This window comes from Lygodium microphyllum, chromosome 10, assembly GCF_053477565.2.
Source record: "Lygodium microphyllum isolate KBCC chromosome 10, Lygodium_microphyllum_v1.1.10, whole genome shotgun sequence".
Taxonomy (NCBI): Eukaryota; Viridiplantae; Streptophyta; class Polypodiopsida; order Schizaeales; family Lygodiaceae; genus Lygodium; species Lygodium microphyllum.
In genome coordinates, this window is record NC_141144.1 from 19,027,456 (window position 1) to 19,044,069 (window position 16,614).

The following is a 16,614-nucleotide window of genomic DNA, read 5'->3' on the forward strand; positions in this document are numbered from 1 at the left end:
GGCAGCAATGACAGCAATAATCTGATGCACATAAAGAAGGTTGAAGGCGCACATAACTTTGCAATTTGGCAAAAGTAGTGCTCCAATATCCTGTTACAAAAGAAGCAGGCAAAGCCGATCAAGACACAAGGGGCAAAGCCCGCAGATATGGAACAAGATGATTGGGATGAGTTAAATGAGCTTGCACGCTCAACCATCGAGCTCTCGATTTTTGATGCCTTGCTGTTTAACATTGAAGGTTTGGATTCTGCATATGTTATATGGACTCGACTGGAAGAACTGTATGCACAGAAAAGTGTTGCAAGCAAAGTGTATTGGCTGAAAAAGCTTATGGATTTGCGTATGAAAGAGGGTACAACAATGTCTACTCACCTGAGTGAGTTTAACTCCATTTTCAGCCAGTTGGTTGCCTTGAAGTTCTTGATTGATGAGGAATTTAAGGCTACTTTCTTGCTTTGCACTCTACCAGAGAGTTGGGATACATTCAGGACTGCTATGAGCAATTTTAATGTGATCCTTTTGTATGCTAATGTAGAGAGTGCTCTACTCATGGGAGAAATGAATCGGCAGAACAATGCATCTAATAAGTCTTTAAGTGCTTTGCATACTAGGGGTTGATCACAGCAGAAAGGCAAATATGATAGCAAGGGACGCAGTAAATCACGTGGCAAAGATGTTGAATGTCATCATTGTGGCAAGAAGGGTCACTTTAAATGTGACTGCTACAAATGAAAAAAAGAGAAAGGAAAATGCAAGAAGACATATGATAGCAAGGAAGAGAAGAATGACAGTCAGCCTAAGAAGAGCAGTGTAAAAATGAAGAGGTGAATGTAATCACTCATGACAGTGATAGTGGGAGTGACGTACTCTTTATCTCTTCACACTTTGGTGCTCATGCTTTACTTGTAGATACAGATGACGCCATGCATACCTGGATTCTCGATTTAGGTGCTTCCTTTTATGTCACCCCTCATCGTGAGTGGTTCTCTGCTTATACAGGGGGTCGACATGGTGTTGTCTATCTTGGGGACAACTATGCATGTGAGATTGCAGGTATTGGCAGTGTGCAGTTACAGTTTCAGCATGGCTCTGTCTTTACACTTCAGCATGTACGGCATGTATCTTAACTCAAGAAGAGCTTGATTAGCACAGGGCAGCTATATGATGATGGCTTTCATACCACCTTTGGTGATGGAAAATGGAAGATCTGTAAGGGATCTAGAGTGATTGCCAGAGATTGCAAGTGCGATACTTTGTATTCACTTCATGTATCTGGTGTGCATAACCATGTTATTGCTGTGTCTTAGTATCCAAGTGTTTCTTTGTGGCATGGCCGGTTGGGACATATCAGTCAAATAGGAATGAAAGTGCTTTCTCGTTTGGGATACTTGCCTTGTCTTCGTTATGCTGATTTTGAGCACTGTGATCATTGTATTTATGGCAAACATGCACAAACGTCTCATAAAAAGTCTCTTTCTTTGAAATCTTCTCCTCTAGAGTTAGTACATTTAGATGTATATCAAATACTAGGATTATCTTTAGGGGGAAAGAAATACTTTGTCACCTTTGTCGATGATGCTACACGGAAGGTATGGGTTTACTCTATTCGTAGCAAGGATGAAGTGCTAGACAAGTTTAAAAAATTCTTGGCATTGGTTGAAAATCAGACAGATAAGATACTCAAGTATTTTTGCTCTGACAATGGTGGGGAATATGTGTCCAAGGCCTTTCGGGCATTTTGTGAGAGCAAAGGGATAAAGAGGGAGCTCATTGCCCCTCATAATCCACTCCAAAATGGAGTTGTAGAGCATATGAATCGGACCATACAGGATAAGGTCCGTACTATGCTATCTCATGCTACATTATCCCATGGTTTTTGGACAGAGGCTGTTATGACAACCGTTCACTTGATTAATCGGTCACTAAAATAGGTCTTTGGGAGGGGGAGTTCCCCAAGAAGCGTCGTCAAGCAAGCCACCTTCATCTGCTCACTTGAAATTGTTTGGTTGCGAGGCTTCTGTGCACATTCGTAAAGAAAAATGTAGCAAACTTGAGCCAAAGTCTTATAAATGTATTTTCCTAGGATATGGTGACGAGAGTGAAATGGACCATAAATTGTGGGATCCCGAGAAAAGGAAAGTAGTACGCAAGAATGATGTTATCTTCCGGGAAGATCGCATGCATAAACATCCCGAAAAGATTGAGGAGGTCCGTAGGGTTGTATTCTGAGAAGAAATACCTTTTGGACAACGAAATGTGCCCGCTGTACAGTAGCAAATACGTGCTGTAAATGAACCTGTAAATGTAGAAAATGATGGTAGAAATGATCAGCCAGCTATTGCCCATGATAATGAGCCACTACATGTGCAGGAACAGCCAGGATAGCAAGCTGTTAATGCTGATTAGTAGACAACCTTATAGATTTGTTCTTGGTGCAAATAATGTGGCTGAATATATCATATTGACAGACCGTGGTGAACCGTCTTGCTTCAAGGAAGCAATGGACAGATAGGACAGCAAGAAATGGTATAAAGCCATGTTGTCAGAAATAGAATCTCTTGGGAAGAATGGCACTTGGGACTTAGTGCAGTTGCCTAAAGGACAGAAAACACTTCGATGCAAATGGGTTTACAAGATGGTCACTTCTGGTTGCTCACCAAAGTACAAAGCAAGTTTGGTTGTAAAGGGGTATAAGCGGGAGCATGGAATTGACTTTGATGAGATTTTCTCTCCTGTAGTCAAGATGACTACATTGAGAATCATTTTGGACTTGGTTGCAGTTGAAGATATGGAGCTCATATAGATGGATGTAAAGATTGCATTTTTACATGGTGATCTGCATGAGGACATATATATGCAGTAGCCTGAAGGGTTTGTTGAACAAGGGAAAGAAAAGATGATATGTAAACTTAAAAGGAGTTTGTATGGGCTTAAATAAGCACCAAGAGAATTGTATCATAAGTTTGATACATTCATGCAGTCCCAAGGCTTTCATAGAAGTCAAGTGGATCACTGCTTATACACCAAGAAGGTAGCATATGACAGCCTGATTATCTTGGTTTTGTATGTTGACGACATGGTGATTGCTGGCAGGGATACTTATGCCTTGAACTCACTGAAGCAAAGTTTTCATGGTAGCTTTGACTTGAAGGATCTTGGTGATGCAAATCACATTCTTGGCATTCGAATACTTAGAGATAGATCAAAAGGCTTACTCTATCTATCTCAGTAGGAGTATATCTCCAAGGTTTTGTAGCATTTCAATATGGAGGGGGAGAAAACAATTGTCTCCATATGTGAAACTCAGTGCAGAGGACAGCCGTACATCTGATGATAAGAAGGCTGAAATGGCCAAGATACTATATGCTTCAGCTGTTGGTAGTTTGATGTATGCTATGGTTGCTACATGTCCTGACATTGCCTTTGCAGTGGGAGTGGTTAGCAGATACATGACAACCCCTGGCAAGAAGCATTGGGATGTAGTGAAAGGTATTATGGGATGTAGTGAAAGGCATTCGTTGTTTGCTTTACGGATGCAGACTATGCTGGTCATGCGGATTGCAGAAAGTCCACTTCTGGGTAAGTGTTTACTTTCATAGAAGGAGTAGTCTCTTGGATCTCTAGGCTATAAAAGTGTGTTGCATTGTCTACTACAGAGGCAGAGTATGTGGCTGCCACTGAGGCATGGAAAGAGGCTTTATGGCTTTCACGTATGGTGGGAGAGCTTGGCATCATAGAGTTACCTATTCTCCATTGTGATAGTGAGAGTGCTATCATGCTAGCACAGAATCCTGTCTTTTATGCGAAGACAAAGCACATACAAGTGAAGTACCACTTTATTAGAGATATACTTGACAGCAAGAGCATCGAGCTTATCAAAGTGCATACAGATGATAATCCTGCAGACCTTCTCACGAAGGGTCTTCTAGCAGAGCGGTTTGCTCATTGCCGACATATGATGGGAGTTGGATAGATATATGCATTACAGCTTTGTACATACTAGACTTAGCTGATTCTTTTCTCCTCTTAAGGCACATTGCCTTTAGGTGGGAGGTTGTTGGGAATAAAGGCCTCGTGCCTTTAAATGTGTTCGGGTGTGAACACACCATTAGCACTTGTACTTACACATGTATATCTATCTAAAAACGTAAAGGTACACTCTCGTCATTGTACCTGCAAATGTGCACACTCTCTGTCTCTCTGCGCACAACGAACACCTGTTGTCTCGATCTTCGTGCCTAACCCGTCACTACACTATAGTCATAGGCATTGTATCAATCCATGTGGAATTTGACCACAAAACCAGTAAATGCATTGGCTAAAACTGAAAGGGATTTTTCCTTTATGCTTGGCATATACAAGACCTTATCAAGCATAATAGTTTTTCCATCCACTGTAATAATGGGAATTGGACCAATGCCTTGAATGGCATATGAAGCATTGTTTGAACATACAACTAATTCTTTCTTTTGTGTAGTTGCATATGATACAAACAAGTCATGAAAGGACGTTATGTGCTTAGAAGTGCCATTGTCATAATACCAAGTGCTGCAATTTTCAGCAACTGAAAGACCATGCTCATGTCCAAGCTTACCAAATGTACGGTTGCATCCCTTGCATTTGCTGAATTTTCAGCAACACACATGTCCAATTGTTTCTTCTTTTCACTTACCATTCTCTTTTTACATTTTTCAATTACATGCCGCTTTTTCCAACAATAATTGCACCTCTTTTTCTTAGCATCATTATCCTTGGTGCTTCAGGAGTCCATGGAAGAAGCTGTTTTGCCTTTTCCTTTGGAGTTAGATGGCTTCCATAACTTCCCTTTGTAGTGATGGTTGGTTGCCAATGCTTGATTATCCTTACTTATATTAGAGCGATTTGGCCTTGATTGCTCTTTTTGCAATAATAGTGATACTAATGTATCAAATGTGTAAGGTTCAACATCTTCTTTTGCAAGTAAACGGAGTGTAGTGGCAAAACTCTAATAACTATTAGGTAGACCAGTTAAGACTGTAGATATAAGAGATCCATCAAGAATTATTTCATCAATGCTAGCAAGTTGCTCAGAGTTATCCTTGACACACGTAATATATACATCCATAGAATTGTTAGCAGAGTATTTGTCAGCTCATGTGTGAGTCTGAGTTTGATCTGGGCTGGGCATTTTTATTAGGTATTTTAGGTATTTTTCTGGTGTGGCATTTTATGCCAGTGGGACATTTTATGCACCAGTCGGCCAGCTTTAATGCTGGCCGACCAGCATTGTTGCTCCCCACTTTTTCAGCCTATATATACTCAGTGGCTCCTCCTCAGTCAGTCACATCATCATCATCTTCACCATCTGCAGACTCTGTGGAGAGAGGAGCCAGTGCCAGTGTCAGTGCCCACGCAGCCAGTGACTCACTGTTGTATGCGACTGTCTCGTGTTCAGATATATGGATTCCATTTCCTGTGCATACATTTGAGTTCTCATCTGTATCGTGTTCTTTCTTTTCTCTTTTTGTCTTGTGTTTCAGCAGTTTATTTCAGCACATGTTTATGCTTCCACCGCTGCTCCACTTCTGACATGGTATCAGTTTTCAGAATTTGTGTTTCTGCTGTGTTTTCTTGCTGATTTCAGGACTGTTTTGTACCCCTGCTGATCAGACGACTGCTGTCGCAGCCAGGCGACCTGTTTTGGGGCTGTTTTCAGCCTGCGTTTTTTGCAGCTTTGCCATCGCCTGCTGCCTCTGCACCCTCTGCTGCCTACGCACCCTCTGCTACCTGCGTTTTTCATCTGCAGCTGCTAGCGACAGTTTACTACCTGTTTTCTCCAGTTTACAGCCTGCGTTTTGCTGATTCAGCATCTCTCGTGGCTGGGTGGCTGTTCCTTCAGGCCGTTTTCTCTGTTTTTGGCAGTTTTTGACTGATTTTTTGACTTTCTGCAGCAGATTTTGTCTTCTATTGATCAGATTTTGGGTTATATTGCATGTGAACTCTCTTTTTCTGTAGTCTGTGCTTGTGTTTTGGCTGTGTTTCCTCTCTAAATTCCATCTCTTCTCTACTTCTCTTCTTATCCTCTCCATATGGCTCCTCCGTGCACTTCCCCTAATGCTAAGTTGCATGAGACATCCTTGAGATTACAGGGGCGGCTTCCAGCACATTATGGAGGTGAGGCTTATGTAGCTTCAGAGAGGGGTGACAGGAAGAAGAAGTCGAAGGCCCAGTGTTACCACTGTGGCAAGAAGGGACATTTGCGGAAGGACTGCAAGAAGTTAGCGGCTTCCAGGAAGAAGGAGCAGAAGACGAAGCGGGATGCTGACTCTACCGATGAGTCCTCTCCTTCATCAGACTCCGACTCCGCTCCTCCGACCAAGGTGAAGTCCAAGGTGCGGAAGGGCTCCTCTTCTTCGGATCGCGGGAAGGGCTTGGTGGCCCCTTCCTCGGCTGCTTTCTAGTGATGGTGATGAGGTCATCCCTCACGACTCTCTTGTGCCAGAGAGGGAGTGTGAGCGGGTGTTCAGATGGGGCAGCCGCGCCTCATCTATATTTTTATACAGGTGCACAGGTTCCAGAGAGGGACGTCCCTGACGCATCGACTTCAATCTGGCGGAATCAAATCCTGGAGCTGGGATTGACATCCAGGTTCATGCTGAGCTGGTTATCTGACAGAGAGTGGGAGGCTTTCGTCTGGAGCTCACATGAGGGGACACTTTGGTGGTTTGGCCAAAGGCGGAGAATCCATGGTCACCTATGTTCAGAGGCATTTTTGACAGGATGGTCTTGTATGCTCTTGCGAGACATTGGTGATGGACACAGAGACATGCTATGATCTTCTCTATTTTCAGGTGTTTGGTACGATCGACATCGACATCAGGTTCTCTCCGAGGCACCTTGGTGGTGGCTTGATCACCCACTGCTTGGGTATCCATGGTTCTACTTGGTGGTTCTATGTTGTATAGTTTCTGATCCCTATTCATTGTACTATTGTATTGTATCAGATCACTCATGATCTGAGAGAGGGTGTTAGCAGAGTATTTGTCAGCTCATGTGTGAGTCTGAGTTTGATCTGGGCTGGGCATTTTTATTAGGTATTTTAGGTATTTTTCTGGTGTGGCATTTTATGCCAGTGGGACATTTTATGCACCAGTGTTGCTCCCCACTTTTTCAGCCTATATATACTCAGTGGCTCCTCCTCAGTCAGTCACATCATCATCATCTTCACCATCTGCAGACTCTGTGGAGAGAGGAGCCAGTGCCAGTGTCAGTGCCCACGCAGCCAGTGACTCACTGTTGTATGCGACTGTCTCGTGTTCAGATATATGGATTCCATTTCCTGTGCATACATTTGAGTTCTCATCTGTATCGTGTTCTTTCTTTTCTCTTTTTGTCTTGTGTTTCAACAGTTTATTTCAGCACATGTTTATGTTTCCACCGCTGCTCCACTTCTGACAAGAATCACCCTTTGTCATGTGCTTTATCTCAAGGTGCTTATGCAAATAGGCTACACGAGTCTCATTGTGCATATGATATAGTGAGGCAAGCTTATCCCAAGCATCCTTGGTTGTTGTGCACGACTAAATATGCGGGATAACTTGTCTCTTGCACGAAAGTCAAAGCATGAGCTTGGGTATCATGCTCGTTTCATTTCAAGTGATCTACTACTATAGGAGGTGCAGCTGAGGACTCACTGGTGATTGTGGATGAGCCAGAAGAAACTGTGATATTTTGTGTAGTAGGGCTTGCGGGCCTAATTGTTGAACCACATACATAATCCCAAAGTTGTTTGGTAATAAGTACATGCTTTCTCATGTATGCCCACATGGGATAATTAGTGCCATCTGATTTGTGTGAGTCTCCAAACATGTTGAACAAATCAGTTTGCCTGGCCATTGCTTGCTGAAATTTTTGATTTTTCTATAACCAGATGCTGTCCAGAGTACAAATGCGGATGGAGCTAAAAAATAAGGCAAAGAAAAGACAAAAAACTCACAATTTTTCGAAAAATTGATAGCGTGGATGAAGAATTTTTAGTTGAAAGGGGTTCAATGTGCGCAAATGTCGATGTAGAAGATATAATTGGTCTCGATGTCAATGAATTTGGAAAAATTTTGCAAGAGTTCTAAATTTAGTCGGTGAAATTTGGTGGAATTAGAGCTTGAATGTGAAATGTCTCAAATTTTGGCTCAAGCCGAGCAATTTTTGAGAACTAAGTGGAAAAGACCCAAAATTATTGCGAGATTCAGGGTTTTTATGAATAGCCCTAAAATTTTGAAAGAAATTTGGGAGAAATTTGGATTTGTTGCAAAATCCACAAATTTTGTGTTTCACAGGGACACTATGCGTGAATGGGAGTAATTTCAAGGATCTCTATGTTGATTAAGGTTTCAGAGCTGAATATTTTGATGGAAAAGTACACAGACAGGACCATGTCTGCAGATAGAAAACAACTATTTACTGATTGTTGGGCCAGGGTGTTAGATTGAGCATGACGTTGGGGCTTGTCGATAGATGTGTGATGTGACGGGTCTATCTGTTGAGGATCAACACTTATGATGAGGTAGACGTAATGTTGCGCAGGATGTTGGACTTAACAGGAGCACTTGGTGAACTATCGTAGAAAAAATGGGCTGTCAAGTCTGAGTCAACAATAGGTAGATTGTTGGGCAGGCTTATGGGATGGGACATGATGAGGAACAGACTGTGTGATGGAATATGCAGGTGAACTGTTAAGACCTCGTTTGCTAGGAGGCTACGCATAGGAGGCAAACAATGTTGTAACGTAACCGCTTATTGGCTGTCTAGACACGTTTTAGCAGTCCATCGAGAAACGAATGTAAGCGTCACTGCCTGGCACTTCCATGGAATGTTTCGGGGTTTGTCACCTAGGGTTTCTGGAGTCCATCTCGGAATGGAACGTTCGCGGCTAACCCACTAGGATCAACCTGAAATCTGGGTTCTTGGAAGTCAAGGTCTCTTGACAGCATTCTAGCATCGGGTCCTAGACATTCTACTTTACACAGAGATACCCAAGTAGAAGTTGATTCATGCCATACTTGGTTCAAAGAGAATGGAAAATGAGAGGGATGCGTAGCTCAACCTCTTTGCCCATAGGGCATAGTTCCATTCTGGTCCCCTAAAACGATATGAATCGAGGTTCTAATCTAACAATTCCTAAGAATCAAGACGAGCGACGTCAAAACCTTGTGAGAAGCCTCCTAGTTCTTTGGGACCACCCTGCCATAGGACAGACCCGTCGGGGGTTCCGCCCACCCACTTCCCTTAGTAGGCGTTCTTTAATTATCTAATTAGGTCCTATCACATTTATGTGTGATATTTAAAATCAGCTTTATTAATTAAGTCTTTTAGAAAATAGGGTTCATTCGCATAATTTATAGCACAAACACGAATACAGAGCAAGCAGTTCTTTTGACAAGCAAGTTCCTTAGCTTATCTTCGAGTTAATCTTTGTCTCTTGCCCATACATGAGAAATTATGTATCCCTTTTGTCCAACAGAAGTATCCGGTCTAAATCACATGGCACCATAATTTCATCCATTATCTAGAATAGGATCCTCCAACGCCCTAGACGTTGGGATATGGCAGTCTACAACTCCGTTCCGGACTAGGCAAGAGGTGTCTAGAGCTCCACTGACCCCAAGCGACCTAGGAGTGAGACACAACTTCCGTGGTTGGCCTTTTTACCACTCGACCTTCGGCTCGTGAATCGAGCAATACCCATCTCGAGTTGAAACGCGTTGTGACCTTGGAGGTGATCCACTCGCGTAAAATATCATTTCTTAATTAATCCAATTAAGAATCAAGCACAAATAAGGCATTCAGTCCTAATATCATTGTCTAAGAAAACATTAATTTATTCCCATGGCAACTTGTCATCACAGATCCATGCCATGCATTTACCATTGTTTAAACACAAGCACTTGGAATAATCATCCAAATCACATCCCAACAATTAGTTTAATGCAAAAAGCATTTAGGACGATATTAGATCAATCAATAAAACAATTATATTCTTTTCCAATATTGCAGGAATAGTCGCGTTAATCTTTCCATTGCGTATTTGCTCTTCCCTTTGGAATCAGGAGCGGTTTTACTTAACACATCCTTCTTTCGACTAAGGCATATGTTAAGGTTTCAAACACTGTACAAGACATAAGTCCTAGTAGTCACTTACATTGATCGATAACCCAACCTTCTTTCCAACAAGTACAAAAGCATCGGTCTTTAATTCACGAGTTGGGTTGATGAAGGTAGTAGTTGCCAGACGGACCCCAAGGCATCTTAGTTTTAGCCCTTATGATTGTTATTTGTGCTAACTATGCATAACATCAAGATTCCAATCTACCAAATATGAGCTATTAGTTCGTGTTGTTAGCAAGAGCTTGGGTGAACCCTAAAGTTTTTGGGATGAATTTCCTTTAGGCTAGATCGCTTATCATGCCATCCGTCAAGCGTGCAAGGTGCAGCAAATACCTTAAAGGTGATGAAAATGCCCCTACTATTGCGAGGACGGGGAGTTGACAATGCTTGAAGCCTTATGTGTTGTTTATGAATTTATCCCATAGCATCTAAATGTAATTAACTTCTCTTGAAACTAGCATTTGGGAAACTTAATCCTTTGAATAGTCGAGATGAAGTTTATCTTTTTCAACGAACTACTTCTCACGTAGTATAGTTTGGAACCCAACGTATCACATGCAGGAAAGCAAGTATCTATCAAATTGAGAATACATTACTTACGACTGGTACTGCAATTGGGCTGGCAGTGGTGCCCTCACCTGAGGCTTCGTTGCTCTTTGTGGGGTTGCTGTCCGCGCGCGATATTTTCTGCTTGGTGGCCATTCTTGGTCTTCGTCTCCCTTAGACGCGAGTGGCACAGGACTTCCGCACCTTGTGCTCGATTAGTGGGGACAATTGGGGGGAGAATTAGGCTTGTGGGTGGAGGATAATCTCGCGGAAAAAGGTATAGTGATTCGCGGGCAAAGGGGAAAAAGATGCGTGTGGCCACCCTCTTAGGAGAGGAAGAGAAAGTCTCTCTCCCTTTCTCTCTCTCTCTCTCTCTCTCTCTCTTTCCCTCTTCTTCTTCTCTCTCTCTCTCTCTCTCTCTCTCTCTCTCTCCTTCTTCTTCTTCTTCTTCTTCTTCTCACCTTTCTCTCTCTCTCTCTCTCTCTTTTTCACTGCCCGTGTAGTAGCAGGTCGAGGCCTCCTTTATTGCGATTGGGAGGGGGGTTTTATATAATGGGGGAAGGGGGTTATTATGGGGGGGGGGGGGAAACGTGGAGAGGACGTGGAGTGGTGACGTCTTTTCCCCCCACCCATCACTTGTCGGGCTGCATGACAGCACTGCTGCAGACTGGTGGTGGTAGGCCTGTGGCCTCCCCCCTCGACCCCATCCTTGCCATTGTCTTCTTCACCTTCGACATCGTTTTCTCCTTCCCCCTCCACGTCAGCTTCTTATTCCTCTACGTCGCCGCCATCACGCCGTCTTTCCCTTTCTTTTCCCCCTTGCCACCTGTTTATGACGATAGAGGGGAGGGGGAAGGGATAAAAAATTTTGATTTCTCTTTAATTATTAAGGGGCGGGGGGTTCTATGCCGAAGCGCAAGGATTTTACAAATGTGCAGGTTGTGAATGAAGATGCTTAGCGGGGAGGTGAAAGAGAGTAGTTGAGCTCGAGGCTCAATGGGCAACTATGGCGGCACATGAGCAAGGGGGTGGCTGAAAGGTATGGCTTTGATACCATTGTTAGGTTAGGGCTCAACAACACGTACACTTGCACACACTGACAATGAACAAGTGAACATCAAGAGAGAAGAGAGTGCTGGAAGGTCACATTTGCTATGTGAGAATGAATGAAAGTACAATTTCTAAGGTACTAGGTACCACACCCATTAACGGGTGTTCACGTAGGGAAAAAAACCCTTCTCCAGCTAGAAGGTAAAAAGTGCCCATGAGATAAGGGAGCGTTCACACCAGAACTTAGGAGGAACATGATAAGTGTAACACTAATGGGTGAGACAATCTAACAAAGTGTAGTTTTGACTTTGTGAGAAGTGCGTCTCCATGTATGCATCCTGAGAATGATGCAAGAAATGTGTTTGGTTTATGACATATTGTGTCATTTTCGTGCCCAACTGCTGCATGGGATGATCATGCAGCTCACTATGGACAGCTGAGTCCAAGGTGGGGCAATCAAGGCTGTAATCAAATGTGGAAGTGCATTTATCCTCATCCACATAGGCTCAGCCACCATAGTTACATGGGATGGGTTTTAGGGACGGGGATGGGGGCAAGAGTTGTCGTCCCTTGTTACTGTGAGAGGGGGTTCTAACATGGGGATGGGACTGGGGTGGTATGGGGACGGGAAGCTAGAAAATAGCCATCTCTTGTTACTATGTCAGCCACGGATTTGGACATACCACTTACTAGTACAGCTAATATCTCCCTTTGCTTCTTAACTGTTTAGAGGATGTGGGTGCTATGTTAGGGGGTGTCTACTATGGGAGCTCCAATAGTACAGCCAACATCTCTCTTCACTTCTTAACTGTTTAGGGGAAGTGGATGCTATATTGGGGCATGTTTACTATGGGAGCTCCCATAGTCTTTGTAGTCTTGCCATCAAAATTGCATATAGGGAAACTTCCCACCTTGGATAGGTTAGGTAAGCTCTCTTCTTTGGTTCTAGAGGATGCTAGCAAGGGGAAAGTTAAAAGCATGCTGGGCTCCTCCTCTTCCCTTCTCTAAGTAAACCTTCCCTCGTAGGCAAAATAACCATGGATTCTCTTCCCTTTGAATCACACCAAGCCCTTGGAGCATCTTGACCTCAATGTGGAGGATTCTAGATCCACTGACCGTTTGTTGCTCGTGCTGATTGCAATCATCATTATCATCTTTGCAAATTTTCGTCCGGTTGTTTGCTGCTCTCTCTCTCTCTCTCTCTCTCTCTCTCTCGTGCTTGCAAACATCAACTGTTACATTGCTTAAAAGCGTATTTACAGTGTCTTACACTCAAACTCACTCACTATAAGCCTTGTTTCTGTGTGACAAGCCTTGAAAGTCCCCCGGAAGGTCCAAATGACATTAAATCAAGCCAAGAAAATTCGTGGAGCTTGCTGTAGTCAGTGTGGCCAATGTACCAACCAGCCATAGTTTGGTGGCTGGCTTGTGAGACTCGGCACATCCCTCTTCCATTGTACCTAGTGCTGCAAAACCTTATCTAATCTGGCCTGTGCAGCCTCTCGTATGTAGAATTGTGGGTCCTTGGAGGTCATTTCTCAAAAATAATTACGATCTGACTGTCTCAATAGGCTCTCTGCCAATGCTCTGATCTGGTCACTCAAGCCTGTGTGATGTTAAACACCATGACATAGTTTTCTGAATTTTACTGAGAGATCTCTTACTGTGCAAAAGGACTGTAAGGCATCTCAATGCTGCTGTAAACATTTGGGGGAGTCTGAAGAAGCACAATGTCATCTGTGTACAGTTAAAAGGGTATCAGGACCCTGACCAGCCTCACAACCCCCGCTGCAGCCCCTTCAGCCCCTTCAGCCCTCCAATTTGAAGCTTGAAGGAGTAGTACTGGGTAAAGTTGTTTGATGTGTCTTTTTTGTGCAGCCTGATTTCCTTAATGATATTTTGTTTATATATGCATTGCTAGCTAGGATGTAGGACAGTTTTGGAGCTACAATTTATACTTGGAGAGTATTGAGATGGTATACTTGATGGAGAGAATTGGTTTTTGGATGTGCTTTCGAATTCCCATCATTGCTTGTCTAGGAGTCCGATCTTCATATCCTGTGAACCTCAGGGGCTGTCAAAGTGATTACTCACTCTCAGTTTAACGCTTCAGAGTATTTGCTTGCTTCATCTATTTTTACAGGGAAGATCTCCTATCCTAGCAGCTCAATGAGAGTTGCATGTCTTTACTTAAAAGTCATTAGTTCTAAAATGTGGCACGACTTTGCAAGCTTTTGGAAAAACTTGGTTTGCTCGTTGGCTTTCTTGATTGGCATTCTAGTACAATCTGAATCTTTTAGTTAATGCAGGATCCCCATTCTGGCGGGTGGTGGCTCTCTTGGTTCAAATTTGAGCTCTCCCTACATAGCAGTAGATAGTGGCACACCAGCTGTCTATTATACCCAACAGACATCACAAAGTGCAGCCCTTACTGCCATTTCTGGGTAAATGTATTCTTATCGTGGTCAGAAAATTTTTGTGCTTGCATAAGGTTTTAAATAGCTACCTTACTAAACCTTTCTTTAAACGACTTACAGAAGAGAGTTGGCTAATGCAAAACCTGCTAGCACTGGATCATTCAAGCCTTCTAGAAATCAAGGTGCAAGAGTTCATTCCGCATGGATACAGATCAATCTTAGCAGCCTTTGCCTGTTCAAAAAACTAAAATTTGTTTCTAGACTTTCTTGAAGCGTCAGAAATAGTGACACTTGCTTTGACATATTCCTGTTTGTTGTGATTAGATCCTGGGAGTGATGAGCTGGGACAGCGCCAGAATAAACCTCGAAGGTATATAGTCTAGATCTGTCTTTTAAACATCATTGTAACCTGCCACATTTTGGGGTGTAACAAATTGGATTTGGACCTAGCTACGAATGTTGTCACTCAAATGGTAGGTGGGACTTGAGATGTTTTCTCAGATCTTTGTTTGTACTTGGGATTCTTGACAGATACTCAGAAATGAATTTTGGCCAGTAAACCGGTGCATCTCACGAAAAACAGCAAGTATGCTTCATGCTGATAAATCATTAAATGTTATTCTTTCAAGATTTCAGTTTCATGATTGCGCTTTGTACTGACATTCATGCAGGTTTCTGATGTAATTGCAGCAGTTCATGAATGTGTATTGATATTTTTAATATGAGTTTACCTTCAGATCTAAAGGGATACAATTACATTCTTTATGCACCTTTAAACTCCAGATAAGCAATATTGGATCGACGAAGATTTGATACCTTTGAACATACTGCAGCAGGTGTGTTTTCCAAAAGTAGATATTATTATTTGTACGTGGGAGTAAACACAGAACTTCAGGCCATCTTCTTCCAGATTTTCCAGATGAATTGGATCAACGAAGTCATATGATTTCTTACTATCAGGCCATTATATTGTGTCTATGAAACTTTCAAGAGCATTCTTCGGCTATGATGGTGTGCTGTTTCAAGCTACAGAGGATGATTGATTATGTCAATCTTGTGTTGGATTGATTTCAACGGTTCCAGGCTCGCGTCTCCTTCCAGTGTACCTAAGAAGCTGCTATTCTTAACGCACAGAATGAGTGCTGTTGTACATGGATCTTGCTTTTGGTGCACAGGCTTGAGATGGAGTTAGAAAAGGCGATTGGAGCTTGCTTCGTTGGATTCACTTGGTAGGCCAGCATTTAATCAGGATATGTATTGTATAGTAAAACTGCAGTCTTTGTGTTGATTGAACATTTTCAACAAACAACTGTACTGTCAATTCTATATTACCCAATTATGACAAGTCTGTATATTTGTGTTGAATGGGTACATGATTTGACATTATTAGATGTCTGTTCAAGTTCTGGTAAGTGCTTGTCAGTGCAGTAAAGTGGGGACAATTATCCTAAAAGTTTATATGCTAACAGTGCCAAATTTTTGTCATTGCAGTGTAGTTGTTTGTGCACAACATTTGGTGAAGGCAGCACACTAGCAAAGGACCTGTATGGTGACTACCTGAACTAAAAAACTCTCTGCAGTTAGTCTTAAGGATGCCTAGAGAAGCTTTTGGACAGCTGCTGTTAATAGGAGCTTGGGTGAATGTTAACCAGCTGATTGCATTACAACCTGTATGAAGGTAGTGAAGATTATAAAGTGCCTTGTACGGATGGGATCATGACATACAGCAATTGGGTTAATCTACATTGTTTTTTGAGGTACAACTGTAACTGGTCATGTAGTATCAGGGCAGATAGATGAGGTTCTGTGAATAGTGACTTTGGCTTTGTTCATGAATACACATGATTTGAACCAATATTTTTGAAGAGCTCATGCGTCTTGTACAATTGTGCTGCTCTGAGTTTTAAGTTTTACTCTGCGAGTGCTTTGTTTATTTCCAGAGCTGGATAGCATACAGACTCTTCCTCCTAGAGGCAGAGTTTGTTTATGCTAATGCTTTTGTACTATTTCATTTTTTTGTTTTCTTGGTTTTGGGCAATTATTCCATTGATTAATGCCATGTTTGCACATGCACAAGGACAGAACTAATATCTGGCATACTCATGGTTTTGAACTCGAAGAGTGTGTTGTGAACCTTACCCAATACAAGAGCATGGCGTCAAGTCTGTGAACATTCCAGAGTGTTTTTTGGTATCAATGTCTACAAGTAGGATTCAGATCTACAATTTGAACAGTCCATGTTACCTTCATTGAAAAGTGCAGTACACTTTCACATAAGCTTTGACCAACTTCCAAACTGGTCTAACAACAGCTGTCAGTTGAAGCGTGGCTATAGTTATTGTAGATTGCAATAGCACTACAATTGGTTGGTAACTGACGGTTTCAGTGTCTCAGTTTGATTCATGTTATATTTAATGTGTTTTTTAAAGGTGATTTTTCACCTTATTGACAAAATACA

At 42.4% G+C, this 16,614-nt stretch overlaps 1 protein-coding gene across 7 annotated transcripts in view; it reads left to right on the forward strand.

Annotated features, from left to right (window-relative positions):
- The window catches only part of LOC148029764 (uncharacterized), a 54,253-nt gene extending 38,028 nt beyond the window's left edge, over positions 1 to 16,225 (forward strand). For 2 of the 7 annotated variants that reach the window (XM_087686081.1, XM_087686087.1), the window contains 6 exons: positions 14,049 to 14,183; positions 14,277 to 14,338; positions 14,481 to 14,526; positions 14,688 to 14,742; positions 14,940 to 15,385; positions 15,648 to 16,222. In XM_087686081.1, coding sequence (XP_087542207.1) covers positions 14,049 to 14,183; positions 14,277 to 14,338; positions 14,481 to 14,526; positions 14,688 to 14,715 — 271 coding nt within the window. In that variant the 3' untranslated portion in view covers positions 14,716 to 14,742; positions 14,940 to 15,385; positions 15,648 to 16,222. Of the gene's footprint in view, positions 1 to 14,048; positions 14,184 to 14,276; positions 14,339 to 14,480; positions 14,527 to 14,687; positions 14,743 to 14,827; positions 15,386 to 15,647 lie in introns of all 7 variants that reach the window. The other 5 variants (XM_087686086.1, XM_087686085.1, XM_087686082.1 and 2 more) reach the window with 5 other exon arrangements.
- The last annotated feature ends 389 nt before the right edge of the window (positions 16,226 to 16,614 follow it).